The 22,655-nt window shown below is 36.6% G+C and overlaps 2 protein-coding genes across 3 annotated transcripts; one reads left to right on the top strand and one right to left on the bottom strand.

The window, feature by feature from the left end:
* Positions 1-212: 212 nt before the first annotated feature.
* exosc3 (exosome component 3) lies at positions 213-3,927 on the bottom strand. Its single transcript, XM_084132677.1, has 4 exons — positions 3,644-3,927; positions 3,136-3,285; positions 2,893-3,044; positions 213-1,069 (listed from the first exon to the last, which is right to left on the bottom strand). Exons 1-4 carry the CDS (start codon positions 3,875-3,877, stop codon positions 862-864), a joined length of 744 nt encoding a protein of 247 aa, XP_083988803.1. The 5' UTR covers positions 3,878-3,927; the 3' UTR covers positions 213-861.
* A 508-nt stretch (positions 3,928-4,435) lies between these two features.
* On the top strand, positions 4,436-22,469 carry tcerg1a (transcription elongation regulator 1a (CA150)). 2 transcript variants are annotated; one of them, XM_084132771.1, is made up of 21 exons: positions 4,436-4,505; positions 4,912-5,113; positions 5,238-5,393; positions 6,292-6,577; positions 8,203-8,439; positions 10,047-10,109; positions 10,714-10,911; positions 11,920-12,029; positions 12,106-12,194; positions 12,383-12,543; positions 12,896-12,974; positions 13,459-13,594; positions 15,331-15,420; positions 15,539-15,657; positions 16,185-16,335; positions 17,159-17,323; positions 17,593-17,775; positions 18,024-18,203; positions 18,304-18,387; positions 18,577-18,677; positions 21,389-22,469. In XM_084132771.1, the coding sequence occupies exons 1-21, from the start codon at positions 4,459-4,461 to the stop codon at positions 21,588-21,590; spliced, it is 3,039 nt and encodes a 1,012-aa protein (XP_083988897.1). In that variant the 5' UTR covers positions 4,436-4,458; the 3' UTR covers positions 21,591-22,469. The 2 variants fall into 2 exon arrangements, with proteins under 2 accessions (XP_083988897.1, XP_083988898.1); XM_084132772.1 differs by lacking the exon at positions 10,047-10,109.
* Positions 22,470-22,655: the final 186 nt, after the last annotated feature.

Raw genomic sequence — 22,655 nt, 5'->3', positions numbered from 1 at the left:
GAGTACTTGTTAATGTTCAATCCACCTGTGAATAAAGGGATCAAGGGATAACTGGATATAAAATTACGCTGGTTACAGTCATGGTGTTCCCCTTGTACAAACATCACGTCATTTCCTGCAACTACCAGTAAATCAACTTTTAAAAACGCAAGCCAGCTAAAGAAATTGTAGAACAAGTGCCCCCTTCTGGACATGAAGAAAACAGACAGAAATCATGAAGACTTTTTTAATCACTACAAAAAAACACAGTTTTCATTGACTGCTTCACCAAGATTTTATTCATTTTAACCTATACAAAAATTGTTTTCAGAAATAAAGGCAAAAATATTTGTTTTGAGAGAAATGATGACGTCTCCTCTATGGTGGACAGACAGGGTGAACACTCCAATATCCAAAGTCACTTGTTTGGTCTTCAAAACTGGACAGATTTCCATTATGGGCTCTATTATTTTGAACATTTTCAGAGGCTTTACCCATTGTTCATCTGAAAACTGATGACGGGTACTTTAAAGGGATAGTTCACCCCAAAATGTAAATTCTGTCATCATTTACTCACCCTCATGTTGTTCTAAACCAGTATGTCTTTCTTTCTTCTGTTGAACACAAAAGAAGATATTTTGAAGAATGTTGGTAGCCAGACAGATGACATTAGCCATTGACTTCCATGGGATTTTTTCCTACTGTGGAAGTCAATGGCTACCATCAACTGCCTGGTTACCAACATTCTTCAAAATATATTCTTGTGTGTTCAAAGGAAGAAAGAAACTCATTCAGGATGACAGAATTTACATTTTTGGGTGAACTAACCCTTTGAGCATGTGTGGCACCAGTTGTATTCTGGGAAAAGTGATCTTATGTCCTCTAGAGGGAGCCTTCTGCCACTCTTCTGAATAGTGTCTGTCTCTGTTGAGAGGTCATGTTCTCGCATGTCTCCAGAAGATTGGCCACTATCAGCGTCTGCTGAACTGTCTTTGCTTTCACCCACACTCTGCCATTCATTCCAACAACCAGCTCAAAGGGGAAAATCTTCTCCAGGTCCTTCACTATTTCACTCTGAGGAGCCAGAAGTCTGATGGGAAGAAATTATTATTATTTTTTTTAGCTTTTTAATTAATGAAATCAAAATGAACAATTCTTATTTTAATGGAATATTTTAAGGAGTATTTATTAAGCAATTTATCAGTGCATGTCATTTTTTTAGGCAGCGGCTATTTGCACAATCACGATAATGCTATCTATCTATAAATTACAGAAACGTCTGTCTGTCTGTGTGTATGTCTGTTAACCACATATCTCTCAAACCGTTAGTCCGATGGATTTCAAACTCGACAGGTGTCTTGCTACGGGCACGAGTAAGTGCCGTGCCAAGTTTGACATTGTTTGGATGAGAAATGCTAAAGATATCGTTAAATATATCATTTTTAAAAGGTTGTGGTTTAAAAATAAACATTCTGACATAAACACTCTGTCAGCTACACTGTTTACTTCTGAATATTATAGTTTGGTTCCAAATCGTGATAAATTTCTGTTTCAAACTTTCACATAGCATCTTTAGGTTATAACATAAAAAATTCAAATCCAGATTTTGATTTTCAAAGATTTATTATAAAAACTGATTATTTTTCCCCAAAAATGCAATAAATTCATGACACTTTTTTTTTTTTTCAAAATGCAAATAATCCATTGAATCAATATAAAAGTTATTTTTTATAATATTGAAACTGTTGAAATCAGCCATTGCTAAGAAATATCTCCTGAACTTTTTTGACTGCGATCAGCTCACAAAAACTGATTTTGCACGGGCACTTTGCACTGCTCCCTGAATCGTCGCGCTTATTCATTTGTGGATGTAAACTGAATCTGTAAGTCAGCTATGCTGTTTACTTCTGAATATTATACTTCATTCTGGTGCGCTTAACATTATCGCTATTATAAAAACTGATTATTTCCCCCCAAAAATGCAATAAATTCATGACACTTTTTTTTTTTCAAAATGCAAATAATCCATTGAATCAATATAAAAGTATTTTTTTATCATATTGAAACTGTTGAAATCAGCCATTGCTAAGAAATATCTCCTGAACTTTTTTGACTGCGATGCTATGCTATTCACCAACTAAACATATCCTATTCAATGCGTTCACAGTCTCTTTCACGGGCATCATTTGTAGTTGCCTATTCACAAACTGTTTGCTCAAGCATAGCATTTTCTCAGAGTTCACGTTGTGCTTTCTACCATGCACAAATAAAAAAGTCACTGAACTTTTGCTGTGTAATTGTAACAATGAGCACTCAAACACACCAAACCAACAATTACTAAAAGCACACACAAAAACTGATTTTGCACGGGCATTTTGCACTAGTTTAAACTAAGTGTAAATAGCAAGTAGATTCTTTACACCAAGTGAAAATTTTCTTAGCAATAGATTATATTTACACAGAGTAAAATACCAGTATTTTCTTTGCAGTAAGTGTAAATAGTAGTTATATGCTATTTAAATAGGGGCAGATACAATTTGCACCTCGGTGTTGTACATAAAACGGTATGAAATAATAACAGTGCTAATTATTATATTTATTAAATGGATTCATGTTCCCTCATAAATCTTTAATAAAATTTCTTCCCTTCTTTCTTGCAGCGACATCTCTTCTCTTCTTCTGACGTGTTTACTGGCGTGAGGGCCACTCACATGTGATCATAGCAACAGCAAACCATAACCATCCAACCAATCCCCAATGGACTAAATCAAATCAATTTTTTCCTGTTTGAGAAGCTGTTTCACTTAGATATACATCACAATAGGAAAGAACTATTGCAAGTTCCGACTTTAAGTAAGCTAAGCTTGGAAGTGTATAGATCACAAAGCTGTATTACATGGACAAATCACAAACCTGCGCACTAGTCCCAGAGATACTTTAAAGAGCAGCCCATCAGCTCCAAACACCCCCATCCCGTTGGCCCTGCCACAGCTGTCTATACACACCAGCTCGGGTTCCATATCCTTGTTTGCGATTGTGAACTGGCTGTACACCAGATCTCCAACCTGCAGAACAAAGTCACATTATCAGTGCGTACAATCATAATGCAATGTGAACAGTGTGAATTATTAATTTGGTGTTCATATAAGCAAGTACCTGCACATTAGGCCTGTTCCTCTTGGTAGCTCCCTCGAATGCAAGGTACGAGAGAGATGCTTGCTCACTTCCTCCCACGTCCACTTTAAAGATATCTCCAGACTTTGCAATCACAATACCAATCACACTTTCACCCTTGGCTGGTACATACTGGAAGAAATAAGGATCAGCTTGAGGATGTACAAACATGATGACAGATGATTAATACTAAATTAGTTGGTTCAAATCTAGTTAGCTCCTACTGTGTGACAGCTTAATTTGGGCCAGATTTATTTTTGTCTCTCTCTCTCTCTCATTCACTCACTCACTCACTCACTCACACACACACACACACACACACACGTAATGCAATGCATGACCATGATCATTTGGCATTTGTTGAAAAAAATAGAGAGAGAAATTACAAAATGTCTCAATTTCCAGTACTGTCCTAAAGCAGAACAAACCTTAGCCAACTTAAAATAATAAGTGCACAAAAGGTTACTGGTGTGTGAGTCCAGTTCCTCACCCGTCTCTGCTGAGAGTCTATCCAGTACAGATTTGGCTGTTTATGCCGCAAAATTCCACTTTTACACACTTGAACTTCCTCTCCGTTTCTCCGGAGCCCTGGACCGCATATTATCTTTTCGGGTTTGATATTAACATCACCATCTCCATCCTCAGGCAATCTGAAAGAAAACACATCTCCGGGTAAAAGTACTTCACCTATTTTCTCTTTGAAACGAGCATGTACGGTGTCCATTGCAGAAAAGCAACGTGAGCGCCCTGTGTTTGTGTACTTCCGGCATCGAGAAGGACTCTTGTTATTTCCAAAATAAAAGTTTATAAATTAAAAAAAAAAGATATTTCATAACAGTTAACGATTAATTGATCCATCAAACCAGAATGGATGAATGCATGAATGAATAAAACAAAAAGTCATATAAAATTCTTTAAAAAAATATTAGTAATATGTATATACAAAAAATCAGGATTTTACTGATGAAATCAAATAGGAAATTATACGTTTTATAATTCTGACGTAGTCCGTCATATCACCTGTTTTTACTACACTTTCCTACAAAATGTTATGAGTAACTTACAGTAACCTTGTCTCTCAGCAAATCTAAATTAAAACATTGTCCTGATGAAACCAGTTTGGGGGAAAATATATTTACAAACAATTCAATTAAAACTATATTGATTATTCAAAATGATTTGAAATGTAAAGGTATCAGCTTTCGTGACTCGGAGTTTGGAGTTTGAAAACCATTTGGCGGCCGTGCACGAGACTCCAACGGAAATGCGTCAAGGGGACTTTTAATTTGTTTTACTATTCCCGTCATGGCGGATCACACAGAGGCAGAAGGCATTGGCCTGGCCGCTAACAGGTGCGGATTTTGCATTATATTTCATACACTGGTTAACACGAACGACCAGTTATACTTAGTCTTGTTTTTTCCTTAATAGTCAACTGGGTAGTGTTTCCCAGTTGGCTAATTTGAATCTTTTTAAAGCCTCGTTTGGCCTGTTGGTTCGTGGACAATGAAAGCAGCGTAACAACACACGACTGAATGTTCTTATACCGTTATTTATTGATTTTTTCATTGCACTTCAGGTTATAGAACGTGGTTTAAGATACAAATGCACATCATATGAAGTCTGTTATGTCAACTCAGGAAGGTTTAAACGGGAGTATGGTTCGTAAGAATGAGTTAACTCTTATGTCTGTCTGTCTGCAGTAGTCGTTGTGTACTGTACAGATATTATTGTTAAAGTTTATTTTCACTTCACCAGCATGGCCCAGCAGCCAGCACTGCGTTTCCCTGCCACTGCACCTCCTCCTGCCAGCACCTCCACCCGCAGGCAGCCTTTACTGAGCACCCCTGTGCCTCCCTTTGCTATGATGAGGGGTCCTCCACCCGCTGCCCGACCGCCCTTCGGACGGATCCCCTTTGACCCCAGTGTGCCCCCTCCAATGGGTGCCCCACCTTTACAGGTATGAATAGTAGTATATCAGATACCGTTTATTGTGTAATTCCTTAACTTTGTGTTAATTGGAATAGAAAGAGAAGGTTGGGTGTTTGGAAGGTTCCGCTGACATCTATGACTTTTATTTTAAGAGACCCCCGTTTATGCCTCCGCCCGGAGGATCCATGCCACCTCCACCTGGCATGATCTTCCCTCCAGGAATACCACCTACAGCCTCTCCTGCTCCTGCTCCTTCCATGCCCTCTACAGAAGAGATCTGGGTGGAGAATAAGAGTCCAGAAGGAAAGGTATAGCTTCTCATTAAATTAGTAAAAAAAATGTGTTGATTCCCAAAGGCAAGGTGGCTTGTGTTGTAATCTTGCTATTTCCTGTTCTAAAAGTCTTGAGATGAGAGTTTTTGTTTAAGAGAGCAAATATTTGTTCTGACAAGACAACATCATATTTGGATTATAGTTATTTCTTAAACACTACCTTTTAGAGGGCTGTGGTCGGAAAGATTTTTAAATGTTTTTGAAAGAGGGCATATTTTATGTTTAATGTTATTTGCTCACCAAGGTTTTAAAATTACATTTTTCTATTTTAATGTATTCCAAAATGTAATTTATTTCTTTGATGTAAAAGCTGAAATTTCCCTATAATTACTCCAGTCTTTAGTGTTGCATGATCTTTCTGAAATAATTCTTATTATGCTGAATTGGTGCTCAAGAAACATTTAATTTATTGGTATTATCAATGTTGAAACAGCTCAAAATGAATAGAAAGTTTAAAAGAACAGAATTTATTTGAAATAGAATTTTGTTACATTATAAATGCCTTTACTTGTTAAAAAAAATAAAAAAACAACAACAGTAGTGTATATTATATATTTTAAGTAATATCTTTATATAAATATATGCCAAAGGATTTGATGTAACTGGAGAGGAAACTGTTGATTTTTACAACTGAAAATGTATCAATTATTGTATTTTGCATAAGAAATGAATGCATAATCAGTTGGAAATTGCATAATGGATTTTTGGAGTTCATGATGTCTTGTATTTTCCCAGCCAAATCGCAAGCGTAATGCAATGTTGCATTGTTAGTCTCTACTTGATGCAGTTGATACTAAAACAAAATACTTTGTTACTTTCTTTACAGTGCACACAGTTTGATCTATAGTCCTCTTCTGTTTGCTTCTCTATTCAGGTGTATTATTACAATGCACGTACAAGGGAGTCGTCCTGGACGAAGCCTGAAGGCGTGAAGGTGATCCAGCAGGCTGAGTTGGGTCCAATGATGCTGAGCCAGGCGGCGGCGGCGGCGGCAGCAGCCAGTGGAGGTTCCACCGGGCCCGGTCCATCTATCAGCATCCCAGCTGCAGGCAACAGCACTACAGCCACACACACCTCCCAGAGCCTCTCCACATCCATGAGCTCCATCTCCTCTCCCAGCATCACAGCAGCTTCACCTCTCCTCCCAACACCTGTATCAGGTAAATGTCATTCCCGTGAACTTTTAAAGCCCAAAATATACTTTGGTTTTTACAAGTAAGCTAGTGTATGCTTAAAATGCTCATAACGCAAACTTCTGAAAAAACGAAAAAGTGTTCAATTTCGGAATGAATCCGTGTTTTGAGCCAATCTGGAAGCCAAGAGCCAAGAAGCGTGAAGTCCGCACACTAAAAAAATAGCAGCTCCAAACAAATTTATTTTTGTCCTGCACCTGAGCCCAGTTAGGGTGTTTGGGATGTTCACATGAATGAATGACTCAATAACTTATTCATTTAGACATTTACTGCCACCTTCTGGCAGTTTTAGTTTCTTATTTAGACTATAATTTCATTAAAACAAAACAAAAAAAACAAAAAAACAAAACAAATTTTGGGGATAGTAATTCTGTTTGTTTACATTTACTCACCCTCATGTAGTTTCAAACATGTATGACTTTTTTGCAGGACATAAAAATTAACCAAACTGTTTTGTTCTGTAAATATGTCTAAATACCAATTCAGATGCAGCTTTTGAAAAAAAAAAAGTTTGTGTAATAAATTCTGTTGAATAAAAATGCAATATTTGTAATGTCTGTTTGAAGCTTTTCTCATTTAAAACAATAATGACTTTACATTTTGATGTGCACAATCATGTGCGATTAATTAATTAATTGGCACATCATATAATTAATTAATTCAAAATATGTATGATTATGCACTACTTTTGATGAGCTTTTTTCTTCCTGTTGTCATGTTGCTTGTTGCTGAAATCCTATTGCATTGTGTCTGGTTAGGGTTAGTAAACAAAAAAGAGAACTGTACTTTGAGGTTGTTGTTGTTTTTTTTCAGCAAGGCTGCCTTTATTTGATCAAAAATACATTATTATTGGCAGAAAATATTACAATTCAAAATAACCGTTTTCTACTTAAATGTTTTTTTTTTAATGTAATATATTCCTGTCGATTCCTGTGTTTGTTTTTTTAGGTTTTAATACAGTAATCATTTGAACATTGCCTTACATTTGGATTGGTACCTGAAGTCTTTAATAGTACATATAATCAACAATTGAATATATTGGCTGAAAAAAATGAAGAAACAGAAATTACATCCATAATAGTAGTAATAAATATAAGAAAAAAAATAGACATAAAAGACATCAGTTGTGGTAACAATACAATATGTTGCAAAGTAATGTTAGCTATTACAGTAAGCTTTTTTTGTAATTCAAAAAGCAATATAGTTGTATATTTATTACTCAGATTGGGGACCTTTTACATCAGTTTTGGCTTCTTATAATGTTTTTTTTTCTTTTCTCAACTATATATAAAAGGAACCTGAGGATGGTATATTTGACTCCAGAAGTACTCTATTCCTAATATGGGTATTTTTATTCAAACTATTACTTCTTCCTTTTTTCTTTCGTAATATACTTTGGGTTAATTATGAATATTTATAATCTTTTCTGTCATCTGTTCAGAAACAGAAAAAATATTTTATTTCATTGATCTCTGTTGGGTTTTGCAGAAAAATTATTTAATCAGCTCAGCAATTGTTTATTAATTTTGCTTTGTTTTCAAAAGTAAATCACAAGTGTTACCATTCTGTATTCTCAACTGTTTGAATTGTAGCCCCTGACGTAGTGGAGATGCCGTCAGTTGTAACCACAACCCCCAGTCCTATGGCAACCTCAATAGCAGCTGTCAATCCACCAACGGTTACGGTCTCCATGACTGCAGGTCCGCCACCGATGCCGGTGGCATTGTCTCATACTGTGCCACAGCCCACTGCTCCAATGCCAGGGTTCCCTCCTGTCATGGTGCCACCCTTCAGAGTGCCCCTGCCTGCCATGCCCATTCCACTGCCTGGTAGGTCTGACCTTTGAACTTGTTGAATCAATTGTACCCTGCTAAAGGAATAGTTCACCCTAAAATGAAAGTTAATGATACGCTTACATGACAACAATGTACTAAAAATTAAAATGTTTTTCCTTTGCCTTTTTTCGCGCACAGACGACAACATTGTCAAAACAATCCCCGTTCACACGGATCCGTGAAAACGATTAAAAATGCTGTAGTATGCTGCCAGGCCAGTAGTTAGCGATATCACTTTGTAAAAAAAACTATGCGCCTATAGACTTAATGCGGAATATGCATGCACATAATGTCATCGTTTTCACAAATTTGTGTTTTTGTAGTTTACACCGAGACAATAACGGTATCATTTTCAGTTTTTTTTGTCAAATTATTATTTGAAAACTATGTTGTGTAAACAGCCACTTAGTCATCATTTACTCACCCTGGTGTTGTTCTAGTGCTGTAGTGCATACCCTTCTTTCTTTTATGGACCACAAAAGGAGAATAAAAAAAAAAAAATGTCCCGCTTGCGTTTGTCCATATAATGGCAGTGAATAGCGACCAGCATCGAGCTTTTTAAAAAGATGCAAAAGTATCTCAGAATGATCCTATGCGACATGTGCTGTATTCTATTTTCTGGAGGGTTTATGATAGGGTTTGGTGAAAAACAAACTGAAATTGAATGTATTATTAAACAAAATTCTAGACCTTGGCCTTTGGTCTTCTCTGCACGGCTACACGACAGTTCACTCAGTCTCGCCCAGAAAAAGCAATCAAGTTGTGAGAAATCAAGACTAAGTAAAACACGACAGACCCTCAGAACATTTAAGATAGACGGCACGTATCGCATGGAATCATTCGTTTAGAAAAAAAGCTTGATGCTGCTTGCTGTTCACTGCCATTATATAGATAAGTGCGAGTGGGACATTTAAAAAAAATAAAAAAATAATAATCTCTTTTTGTGGGACATTTAAAAAAAAAAAAAAAATCTATTTTTGTGGTCCATAAAAGAAAGAAGGCCAAACAACATTAGACCCACACCAGGGTGAGTAAATGATAACTTAATTTTCATTTTAGAGTGAACTATCCCTTTAAGAATTCTTTAGCTTTAGTGTATTCTGAATGCAACTGCCTTTCTCTCCTCAGTTCCTTGTCTTTCTGTCTTTTTCTTACTATCCAGAGCATGTCTGTAGTTTGACAGGAACCTGTAGAGTCGAAAAGATGCCCTTGTCTGCTTATTGGATGAGTTAACTAACATCATTAATGAAATCGTATTATGTAGAAGATGATTCAAAGCAAGCTCTATTGTAATAAATATATAACAATAAGTGATAAATGCAGTCTTAACTACTGCATTAATGTCATAGTGTTGCAGAAATGTTCAGTCTTCTATAGATGGCTGTAATTTGCCATTTTCATGTGCAGTTGTTGCCAAGCAACATAGGCAGGCGTTATTGCCTAAATTCAATTGAATAAAGATCAGTTAGCAATGTAAGATAATACAGTAGTATTTTCATCATAAATAATCTAGCATTTACTCTCCTGACACCTGAAAGCAGTAGATGACGTATGTTTGTGTTTTTTTCCAACACTCTGTGCTTGCTTATACGCTCTTTCAGGTGTAGCAATGATGCAGATAGTCAGCTGTCCCTATGTAAAGACTATCTCTCCTACCAAAAACGGTAATTCCCTCCCCGTTATGGCATGTTAGTAACTGTTGTGCATCTCTATGCTTTCTTTCAATGTAATTATTTCCAATTAGAGGCCACTCTGTTTCTTGAGACATTATTTTAACAACATCATGCCACTTTTATGACTTGTTTTTGACTTAACATGTTACATAGTTGGAGTAAATCAGTTTTTGTCCCTTTGAAAACGTTTAAGTTACAGTTGAGTTGTAGGCAGTAACGTAGATAATAAACTGCTATAGAAATTCAGATAACAGTGTTTTGATTTGTTATAAATGTGTTCCTACCTTGTCCCTTTTTTCTATAATGGTTTTAATGTGATATTGTGGTGGTATTGTCTTTGCATGCCTCATTCTCATATTTAATTTAGTGTTTAGATTTTTTGTTATTTTGTGCAGTAATCATCCAACACAGATTATACAATGGCTAAATAAAAAAAAAAAATTCCTTCAATTTCTGACATTACCCCTTTTTTAACTTGTTGTTTTAACCATGTTGTTAATACAACAATGTAAAATATTTTTTCTGTCATTCTGATTGTAGCAGAGAAGAGCTACATGTCTTGAACTGATTCTGATTTTGTGTATGTTATATCAAGGTATGCTCCATGGCATGGCACCACCTTTAGTACCCATGATGCCCCCTCAAATGGCGATGGCCGGGCCCTCAGGACTGCCTGGAGCTCTGAGTACATCTGAGTGGTCTGAGTTCAAAACCCAAGAGGGAAAATCCTATTACTACAATAAACACACACAGGAGACCACCTGGGACAAACCAGAAGAGCTCAAAGAGACAGGTTAGAGACTGGGACAAAGGCTGCATTTACACCGCAAGTTTTAACACAGATCAGATCTTTTAATCATATCTGTTTTTTGTTTTTTTCATCTGTTTACATTCACTTAAGACACGACTTGTATTGGCAATTGCATTAATCCCCCCCCCAAACTAGAATGATTCCTTTGGTGATAGCTTGTAGTGACATGGTTGACCCTCGGGTATTGAATATCCGTATATAAAAAATCTTTTTTTTCCCCCATATATATATATATATATATATATATATATATATATATATATATATATATATATATATATATTAATAATAATAATAATAATAATAATAATAATAATAATAATAATAATAATAATAATTATTATTATTATTATTATTATTATTATTATTATTATTATTATTATTATTATTATTATTATTATTATTATTATTATTTATTTATTTATTTTTACTTTAAAGCCACATTTGTAATTATCCCACTTGAACCTTTATCACTTGCCAGCATGGACATGTTAAAGCTGTCAAAAATGTGTGGAAAATTTGACTGAATGGATAAAAATATAATAATATATAATAATAATATAAAAATAACAGTAGTTTTGGTAGTTATTTTATTTATGGGCTGTTAGATCTAGAAATTATGAAGTGATATAAGGCATGGTAAGATTCAATTTATTTGAAGCCCACACATTCTGTGTTTGCATGTGTGCAACAATATCCAATCGGTGTCAGATGCGAGTAAAAATAGTAGCTTTTGTGCAAGTGTAAGTGCAGCCAAAAACATGAGGCAATCACCCATGTTGTGACTTGAAAAAATTATAATAAAATATTAAATGCCAATAACATTTTCTTTTTCAAAATTGTTGTTTTTAGAAACCTCAGTGCTGAAATATCTTAGCTAGCAAATATCATTTTAACATATTAGTTATAGTCTGTTTTCTTGAATACAGCCCTCTGAAATTAGTCTTTTATGAGATTTGACAGTTGCTCATCTCCATGTTTCCATTACAGAAAAAGAGAGTGAGAAGATCAAGGATGCAGTTGTTGACATGATTGATGCTGAAATCATGGACATGGAAGATGGAAGCCCAAAAATCCACCCACCAAAAGAGCAGAAAGAGGTTGGTAACAAACCTAGTTTTCTAAATTGTTTTGTACAAACAAGAGTTTCTGACATGATCTGTGCATTACTCAAAGGAGCTGAAAGATGAAGAGATGACAGAGGAACAGAAGGCAGCAAAAAAAGCAAAGCCCGTTGCAACCACACCCATTCCTGGCACGCCATGGTAGGCAACCACTCGTGCCTGTTTAATCAAAACAGATTTACTTGATTCAACTACATTAAATATGCAAAAGTTTTATTATTTGTAAATCACCCTCAAAATGAGTTCACAAGCAATTAAATGCCAAATGATATAGTTGGAGCTCTTTGTATTGGATTGACCTGAACCCAATGCTTATGCTTATGTGTCAGGTGTGTGGTGTGGACGGGCGACGAGAGGGTGTTCTTTTATAACCCCACCACACGTCTGTCCATGTGGGAGCGACCAGAAGAGCTGGTGGGGCGGGTTGATGTAGATAAAGCGATTCAGGAACCTCCGCACAAAAGAGGCCTGGACAACAGCCACAAAATGGGTAATAGTCATCTCCCTAGAAATGCATGTGTACACATCTCTCCCATCAAGTGTTTGCATTTTTTCATGACAGATTATTCATGTATTTATTGGCAAACATCTAGAGAGAATAAAAATAACACTGTATCTAAACCATGTGCAATGCACCAAGTCAACAAATTTGATAATTTAATATTTTGCACCAGTGAGTTTTTTCTAAATCTGTGTCTATGGTACACCACAGCAGTTCCTGTCCATTCCTGTCTTAGTCAGCTGTGAGCATGAAGTGCTCTCTGTCCATGTCTGACTCATTCAACAGCTTTTTAATAGTGGTCTAAACCTTCTGTTGCATTTTTTTGTTTCCTGTGACACAGTGTTGGTTAAAGAGGAACAGGAGTTCGCTATTGCAGATGACATACCTGATGATGAACCCAGTAAGGCCAAGAAACGAAAGTGAGAATTTTTTCTGTATTTTCTCTGCTTTATAAAACCATGCATAATGAGACCAGGATTTTGAATCAAGAAAGTAAACAGGGTTGGTTTTGCCTTTTTGTTTATTTTAATGTTCCACGTTAGAGGAAGTTGCATTAAAAATACTTATGTCTCCAAGCACTAAAGGAAATGGACACCAAGTCAGATACAAAATTAAATGAAAGTAAAACATTCAAAACAAAAATTCCACATCAAAATGGTAAAATTTTCATCATTCTCTAAAAACAGTTTGGATAGTAAATTGTTCCGCATCTGAACAATCTAAAAAAATGTCTAGTCTCTTACTAATAAAGACAGCTGATTATTATGATGTTATGGACTCTGTGTCCAAAATAAGTTTTGACATCTTGTGCATGTTTTTAATGCTGAAAATTCTAACTTGATGTGAATATGCCTGTTTATGCTCAGACATGTCTTCTGGCTGATTAGTTGTTTTGTGTATTAGGATAGAGGAGAAGAAAGAGGTCGACTCAGAAAAGGAGGCAGCCATGGAGGCTGAGCTGAAGGCAGCGCGCGAGAGAGCCGTGGTACCTCAGGAAGCTCGGATGAGTCAGTTTAAAGACATGCTGCTCGAGCGAGGGGTAAGGCATATACAATTTAACTGCGAGCACATTAAGTAATATATATTAGGGCTGTTAACGTGTTAACGCATGCGATTCATTTTATCGTCCATCTGGTTCTGTTCCGTATCGCAACTTGACTTGTCTAATATGTAAACAAGCTCTTTGCTGTTGCATTGTACACATATTGTACACTATGAATTCTGAAAAGTATTTTTTTCTGTAATGTGCTTTGGTGTGCATTCATTTTTTAATTATATGGACTCTTCATATCATTTGGTTATTTGGTGTGCTTTTGGAGTCTCCAAGTGTCTCTATATGTAAAGACACCTAAGTAACACACATACACAAAGTTTAAAGATTTGTGGTAAGATCTTTATTTATTTATTTATTTTTTAGTAATTGAACTTGACACGCATTAAACGAAAGTGATGCTACAATAATGTTACAGATAAATGCTGTTCTTTGAACTTTCCATTCTATCAAAAAATCTTGAGAAAAGTGTCAGTTTCCACAAAGATATTAAGCAGCATAATAACTGTTTTCAACATTGGTGCTGGTAAGGAATGTTTCTTGAGCACCAAATCAGAATATTAGAAATAATTCTGAAGGATCATGTGACACTGAAGACTTGAGTAATGATGCTAAAAATTCAGCTTTGCCATCACATGAAAAAACTACAATTGAAATATAAATTGTATTATCAAATTCTCAATATTCTGTTTTTACTGTTTTTTTTTTAAATAAATGCAGCCTTAAGAGAGCATAAGAGACTACTTTCAAAAATATAAAAAGAAATCTTACCAACCCCAAACTTTTGAGAGAGTGTATGTCTTTTTTTCATAAGTATAACATGAATCATGTGAGATCGTTCTGCTCTTAACAATACTTACAAGGCAGAACTGTGTTTACTCCTCAATTACTCTAGGGCTTTTTCTAAATCCAGTTTATACGGACATACTTGCAAATCAACAAACTGTTTAATGCCTGAGATATTTCATAACAAAATGGCGGAGAGATTTTGCTGGGGGTGATTCACACAGTGCCGTTTATATATTTATTTTCTGGTCTGAAAGGTCAAACCCATCATTTGTTTAAGCTTCGGTCCTCATTAAAATACTTACCTGACATTTACTAGTGATCAGAGAAGAACTGATCAGTGGAGTCTCACATCTCCCGCCTCTTGGCAACAGATTTGATGTTTCAACTATGAAATATGGATAAACGCATATGTCGTTTATGTAATGGAGATCCCTTCAAGTCTGTTGTAGAGAGCTATCTGCCCTTTGCATCACCAGCCTATGCCAAAGATGAAAGGCACATTTGCAGTCAAAGGGTCTCATCATCAAGGTAAGACCCCTTCCCCCTCTTCTCCTCCTCATCCTCGGACCCCCCCACGTGTCTGAGAGGTGCCGTACAGCAGCATATAGTCATCATCACTCCAATAGACGAGCTGCCCGTTCACCCCCCATCTAATTACACCTCTCTCATTGCGGCAATTAGCATGGTGGGAAAAGAAAGGGTTGGAGGCTGAGAGAAGGAAGCTGAGGACCACCTGTCGGGTTTGTGTCATTCATTAGGGATGGTGGAATGGAGGATGAAAAGCAGTGGGCTCACACACCCTGACTCCAGCTCTGTAGGAGGGGGACGCGCTCAGAGGGGCTCACCTACTGAACGCTCTCTTCTTGTTAATGACCCTAATTAAGAGGAAGGGGGGTTAAAATGAATCTCTCAACACTCTTCTCGTCTTTTATCAGGTCTCTGCATTCTCTACCTGGGATAAGGAGCTTCATAAGATTGTATTTGATCCACGTTATCTGCTGCTCAATCCCAAAGAGAGGAAACAGGTACACGTTCCACTGTATTTAGCTGATACCATGTCCACAATGTGAAAACAGGTTCATATCAGCTTTCAAATGTATTGTATATTAGCCCACTCATCTCATGCCACTGTCCCCTCAACAGGTGTTCGATCAGTATGTGAAGACACGTGCTGAGGAGGAGAGGAAAGAGAAAAAGAATAAAATCATGCAGGTCAAAGATGACTTCAGGAAAATGATGGAGGAGGCTAAACTTGGTGTCAGGTAAACAGTACAACATCAGGATAAACCTAATTTGTCAATGTTGGTAATATCGTTGTGCACTTTTGTGTTGGTTTATTTCTGATAAACACCTTGAAGTTGGAACCAGGAAGGTTTTTAAACAATAATATATTTTTAAATGTTTGGCTTTGTGTGGCATCTTAAAAATGTGCAGTGCAAGTTGTTTGGGTATTTAATGTTTTTGTCTGCTATAATATTATAATGTTTTTGAATTAATGTTGAATTAATCGCAACAAATATTGACATGTCGACTAATAACTCCGATTATTTAATGGCATATCCATGTACATTACCGTTCAAAAGTTTGGGTCAGTAAGAAAACTTTAAATGTGCAAAAAAAAGTGAACAAATCTTATTTCCAAGTCTACTACTTTAATCGACTAGTCAAATAGTCTTGAACGTCCTTATTAGGTAGTAGAAAAAACCTTGAGAGAAGGGAACCTCCTCTTGCATTGCAATGAATGTACAAATGCTAAATGCATAACATAACTACTTTTTTCTCTTCACAGAACAACTTTCAGTGAGTTCGCTGCCAAACATGCCAGGGATTCGCGCTTTAAGGCTGTTGAAAAGATGAAAGACAGAGAAGCCATTTTCATAGAATTTATGACAGCCTTCAGAAAGAAGGAGAAAGAGAACTCAAAGAACCGTGGGGAGAAGGTGAGGAACTAAAGTTAATACACAACTGTTGCCTTATTTTAACAAAAGATGAGTTGAGATGTCAGTCTTATTAAACATTCAGAAGTGGCCCTTGTTATTTAACTGACATTTAATACAATAGAAACAAGTGCTCAATGGGTAGACCAAGAAAAAACAGGACAACCTACCAAAGCATCACAGATTGAATATCTCTTGGTTACCTCACATTCATTGTCATGTAATACACTACATGTTCACAGACAAATACACTCGTTGGCTGAGACTGTGAGAGTCTGTAAGTTGTTTATGAGCTGTAATCTGCCCTGGCGTTTGTTCTACATATGCGCTGTCTTTGTGGCTAGGGTTAAGTGCAGAAAGTCTGGGCTGATTGGCTTTGGCAGCTAAAGGTCAGCCATCAAACATTAATGCCAGTGAAATGTCACCTGTGTAGGGGGGCCATAGGTTAGGAGGGAGTGTTCACCAGGTGGGGTTCACCAGAGGATGCCCATCTAATTCCGTGATTATTAAACCGTATTAACAATGATCAGGTTGACAGTAGTGACTCATTAACCACTGGCCTTGGAAAGGTATAGTTCGCAAGTAATGAAACTGTCCCAGTCTCCAACAATATATTACTCAAGTTATACAAGTGATCATTAAGCAGACTTTCCCAGCTCAATGGTGCAATTGTGATGAGAAGTTGTTGTCCCATGTGGGATTTGAACCAGCATCATTTTGCCTACCAGCCTAGATCTACACAGGCCAAATTCAAGCCTGCGTATCTGCACTCTTATGTGTTGGGGACATGTCCCACTACATTTATGTTGCTATTGTTTTCTTTAAGGTCAAGCAAGACTTTTTTGAGCTCCTGTCAGATTACCATGTGGATGGTCAGCAGCGCTGGAGCAAAGTGAAGGAAAAGATGGAGACTGACCCTCGCTATAAGGCTGTGGAAACCTCTGCAGCTCGAGAGGAACTCTTCAAGAACTACGTGGAGCGTCTTGCCAAGGTTAGAGAAGCTTATTCACTTTACACCATGTTTTGGTGCCAACCCAACCCTGTGCTATTTTTAAACAACAAGAGAGGACTACAATTTAGAAAGGCATGAAAACATAGGGATATAGATACTTTTACAGAATGGATAAAAGACACATGTATTGACAACTCCGTACTCTTCATTTCACTTCACAACACTTTATTTATAAGCATTTACTTGTGATGAATGCAATTTCTTCTGTGGGGAATTTGTCCTGATCCTTGATTTTGATACTCCTCCAGAATCCAAACTCTGAGAAAGAGAAAGAGCTAGAGAAACAGGCCCGGATAGAGGCCAGTCTGAGGGAAAGAGAGCGGATGGTGCAGAGATTCCGCTCGGAGCAAACCAAAGAGATTGACCGGGAGAGAGAGCAGCACAAAAGGGAGGAGGCCGTCCAGCATTTTAAAGCTCTCATGTCTGATATGGTAATTATAGAAAGTTTGGCTTCGTGTCATGATGCCAGATTGAATATCTCATACCCATATACAATGGAAATATGCTTGTTATAACTATTCAACCACTAGAGAAATTTTCCAATTTATGAAAAATGTTTGTATATTTGTATGTAATGTGATAGAATGGTTAAAAAGCATCACCATTATTTATGTATAACCTCAATCTTAAATCTAATATTGTAAAATTGTCTTTGAAAATGGTTTTCTGTATGTGACAGGTAAAGACGCCTGATGCCGCCTGGTCAGACACGCGCCGTAGCCTGAGGAAGGATCATCGCTGGGAGTCATCCTCATTGCTGGAGAGGGATGAGAAAGAGAGGCTCTTCAACGAACACATTGAGGCCCTTGCAAAGAAGAAAAAGGAGCATTTTCGCCAACTTCTGGACGAAACAACCTCGGTACACAGTGACATGGGTCACTTGTCTAACTCGGTTTGTTGTCAGTTAATCTGTTGTGTTCAGCTTATTCAACTGACTCCTATTCCTTCCTCTACATCAGATCACTTTGATGACGTCATGGAAGGAAGTGAAGAAACTCATTAAGGAAGATCCGAGATGCATCAAGTTTTCAAGCAGTGACAGAGTAAGGCCTGTCTTTGCCTCTTGAACTTTTTGAATGAGTTGTACTCCTTTTGTCAAAAAGTTGTCTTTATAGTAAGTCTATATAGTTATATATTTATAGTAAGTCTATATAGTTATGTCTATATATTATGTCTTTATAGTATGTCTTTATAGTAAGTTTCTGTACCTGCTGTTCACCTTTTCACCATAGAAAAGACAGAGAGAGTTTGGTGATTATATCAAAGACAAGTACATCACGGCCAAAGCAGACTTCAGAACTCTCCTGAAAGAGACCAAGTTCATCACCTACAAGTAAGAAGCTTCAAATATATGATTGTGAAATTCTGGATAATTTTCAGGAATCATTAAATAATTATATCCTATATAAATCCAATTATTTGAAATAAGAGAAACCAGTAAATGTAAAAAAACTGTCCTAATTTATGTATCATAGTACAGTTGCAATCAAAATTATTCAACCCCCTGCCAGACATTTTCAAATTGGCTCTAAACATTAGTGTTCAAAATTACTTTACCACAATCTTGGCCCATTCCTCGCTTGGAAAAAGCTTCCAGATCACTGATATAATCTTTGATTTTCATGTTATCACTGGTTTATTTAAATTCTACCAAATATTATGAATCAGATTTAAATCTGAAGACCATACATTTAGTGGTCGACCGATATGGGATTTTTAATGGCCGATGCCGATATTGAGAAAGCAATCTGGCCGATTGGCCGATATGAGGCCGATACAATACATGTGAATACAGTAAATGAGAGACATAAAGAATATTGTTGAAACTAAATGAACATTTATTGTACATAATATTTATGCAATATTCTTTTTGCAATAAAAAATATTTACTAAGAAATTAAAATGTAAACAAAAAGGTAACACTTCACTAAATAAAGTTTTAGTGCAGCTTCTTGTCTGCTTAAATATTTACAGTCATTTTTTCAGTCACATAAATAATTACTGCTGCTTACTGCAGGTTACAAATAACATTTATCATTAATGAACCAATCTAAACAATATTCATAAATTAATGACAAAATAGTATGTGCAATTACATACATTTTATGTACAATACATAGTTAAATATAATTCTCACATAGTTTATTTACAATATTTACTTTAAACAGGTTGTTTTACTTCAAGTATATTTAAATAATAATGATTTATGTCTGTTTAGTTTTGCTTGTTTGTTCCTTTAAAACGTTGCAAGCCGTCGCATGTATTTGCATGACATACATGAACATATGAAAATACACACGATATTACGCCAATCATGGATAAATACAGTAGATAGTGAATAACATTTTCAAGGATTTATTTTCAAACGTAATATTATTACATAGTGTTCTCCTCTCATCCACCTCACGCGACCACTGATCTGTAGTGCACGCGACCCAGCTTTTCCGTGCACGCGAGTCCGTTGGAAAACAGCGTCTAGTTTAAATGTAACCCGAGAACAACGCGCGTATCTGAGGAACAGCCAGTCACAGGATTTTTTTACTGTTTGTGAGGTAAAATGTTTTCAGTTTTGTTTGAATTACTTTATATCACATCTGTGACCCCCACTGGAGCTACCGCTGGGCTGCGGATCTGACATATCATGGTAACGTTACTGTTTGAATAGACTCTGCTGCACGCCGGAGTGTTTTTGTGTGTAACACAATGTAGCGTCAGGTTAGAAAGCGAATGCTGATTGGTCATTTACTGTGTCTGTCAGATGTCTGCTTCACTTCTGAGTGGCTTGTCTTACGGTGCTGGGCGGAGCAGAGCGAGTGTATTTAGTTCATTCATTCTCGCTCTGTTCGCGTCAGTGGAAAAAAGCGCTAATGCACAGTCACAAACTGTTTTGAAATATATCGGCCAAACGGAAAGATTTATCGGCCGATGCCGATATCTAAAAAATTCCAAATATCGGCCGATATATCGGTCGACCACTACATACATTCATAACAAGACTGGAGTGCCTCAATGTTTGACCATGGAGATGGTGTTCTTCTGCTCATAAGCTTTGCCTTTTTTGCACTAGACATACTGCTGATCCAGTCCAAAAATGTCCATTTTGGTCACATCACTCCATAAAACATTCTTCCAGAACTCCACAAGTCTATCCAAATTAATTTTAGCATATTCAGGTTTGCATTTTTGTTCTTCTTGGTCAAGAGTGGCATTTGGTAAGATGTCCCAACATGAAGGACATGCTTGTCTAGTGTTGTTCTTATGCTCTGCATTGAAATGTTTTTTTCTTCTTCTTTCATCAGGCTATTTTGCAAGTTTTTGGCAGTAAATTGTTTTTTCTCAGTTGCTCTGGTCAAACATGTTATTCCCCTTAATGATATTGTGCTTTTTCTTCAAAACCCTAAATGGTTTTCTGGTACAACACATTTTAAACTTATGAATATGGCTGCCAGCTGTGTCTCTAGAAACTTTTAGTGTTTCGGAAATATTTTTATAGCCATAAACTTTCTAATGTAACAAAACAATTTTTTTTAACTTTTGTGAGAGCTCTTTTGACTTGGCCATATTTGCTACTCAACTTAAGCACATGCATGGACTAAATGTATGTATGTGTAACAGCACTTTTTTTTTTTTTTTATAGTTTCCAAAGGCTTAAATGTGTTTTAACTATTTTGTACCATACCATACCATACAAATAAGTGACTTAAAAACTGCAGAGTTGAATAGGGGTTGAAAAATTATGACAGCTGTAATTTACCACTAAACTGTTATAGTTTTTTAAAAACTCTGTATCTTTAGAAAAGCCTACATTTATAAATTGTTACAGTCTCCGGGTGGTTGAATAATTTTGTTTTCTGAGTGGCTCTCTGGTGTTTATTTATTAACCCAGGCCAAAAGAGCCCACTTGCAAATCTATTATATTCTGTTAGTGGTTCAGGATTTTGCCTTCAGTGTGTCTGAAGTCCGGTTCCAAAAGTAATAGCACAATCTCCTCAACAGGTTGAATGATTTGAGTTTTGACATTAAATTTTAATTTTGTGTTTTCAGATCGCACAAGTTGATGCAGGAGTCAGAGCAGCACTTGTCGGACATTGAGAAGATCTTGGAAAAGGATAAAAGGTACCTGGTTCTTGACTGTATGTCAGAAGAGAGGCACAAACTCCTCATGGGATATGTGGAGGAGCTAGACCGCAGGGGACCACCTCCTCCTCCCACTGCCTTTGAACCCGCTCGACGCTCCACTAAATGATCTCACACACACCTCCCAGATATTTTCCCACACTACCACCATTCACATTATAGACTCTCAGAAACATAAAGATAAATCACTCCAGTCCAAAGGTTCTACTTGTCAAACCTTTGAAAGTGAATGGTACATACCCACTTGCCCCTTCATGCCATAAAGAACATCATGGGATAGTGACCAATCAAATCAGCTGAGTATAAGACACCGAATAAGTATTTGGACCAACTGGAAGTTTTTGTTTTTATGATGCATTTCCAGAACATCTCCCTAACGAGCCACAGTATTTTCATGTCCTTATCCTGTCTTACACAAACACTTTATCCGTCCAGTCTAAAGGGTTAAATCCGCATTAGATGCTAAATGGTGATTGTAAAGAATCTGTCTCGTGTTTGGGTAACTGTCCTGAACGTCTTCTGGAGGTATCGCCACCTGGTGCCTGTCGACCCTTTTTTTTCTCCAGCCACGGTCTCAAATCACTAACATCAATTCAGTTTAACATGTCACACTTCTGCTCCAAACTGTTTAGAAACTGTGATTTGTTGAAATTGGGAGAACCTCCCAGTTTTGTGAACATTTTTTGGTGACTTTAGTCACCCACAGGGATATTCAAGAATTATGAAAGCCTCTCTGTGTATGTCATTTTAACTGACTGTTGGGTTAACATGAAAGATGTTTCTAGACAATGAATATGTATGAGTAATATGTATTCATTAGTTTGTTTACAATGTGTTATGACTGACCGTATGAGCACTGGCAGTTGGCCATGTCAACTGGTCGTACGGTTTAATTTAATTGTTCAGATGTTTCTTAAAAGGATATTGTTTTCCGACTTGCTTTATGTACAGCTGAAGTTGAATAAAAGCAACCCATTTTTTTAACTTATGTTGACTGGATTTTACATTTTGCATCCGTTTGCACAAATATGTATAGAATGGCTGATCGCAGACCACAAAAACAACACAACTCAGTAGGTAATATATTACAATTTATTTTACACACATGCATTTCCTAAATACTTTCTTTTATAGCATATTCATTCTGTAGACATTGTATTGCCATCTTATTGTG

Source organism: Abramis brama (assembly GCF_963993115.1).
Source record: "Abramis brama genome assembly, chromosome: 13".
Taxonomy (NCBI): Eukaryota; Metazoa; Chordata; class Actinopteri; order Cypriniformes; family Leuciscidae; genus Abramis; species Abramis brama.
Note: the sequence above shows the minus strand (reverse complement) of the source record. Positions and strands in the feature narration are given on the sequence as shown.

What these genes read in the sequence shown, in the direction of transcription:
- exosc3 (XM_084132677.1), bottom strand. Translation starts at nt 3,877, where the DNA reads ATGGACACCGTACATGCTCGTTTCAAAGAGAAAATAGGTGAAGTACTT. An exon ending in TAGACTCTCAGCAGAGACGG is followed by an intron (nt 3,286 to 3,643) that starts GTGAGGAACTGG and finishes TATTTCTTCCAG; the next exon opens with TATGTACCAGCCAAGGGTGA. An exon ending in TCTCTGGGACTAGTGCGCAG is followed by an intron (nt 1,070 to 2,892) that starts GTTTGTGATTTG and finishes TCTTCCCATCAG; the next exon opens with ACTTCTGGCTCCTCAGAGTG.
- tcerg1a (XM_084132771.1), top strand. Translation starts at nt 4,459, where the DNA reads ATGGCGGATCACACAGAGGCAGAAGGCATTGGCCTGGCCGCTAACAG. An exon ending in ATAAGAGTCCAGAAGGAAAG is followed by an intron (nt 5,394 to 6,291) that starts GTATAGCTTCTC and finishes TTCTCTATTCAG; the next exon opens with GTGTATTATTACAATGCACG. An exon ending in CATGCCCATTCCACTGCCTG is followed by an intron (nt 8,440 to 10,046) that starts GTAGGTCTGACC and finishes ACGCTCTTTCAG; the next exon opens with GTGTAGCAATGATGCAGATA.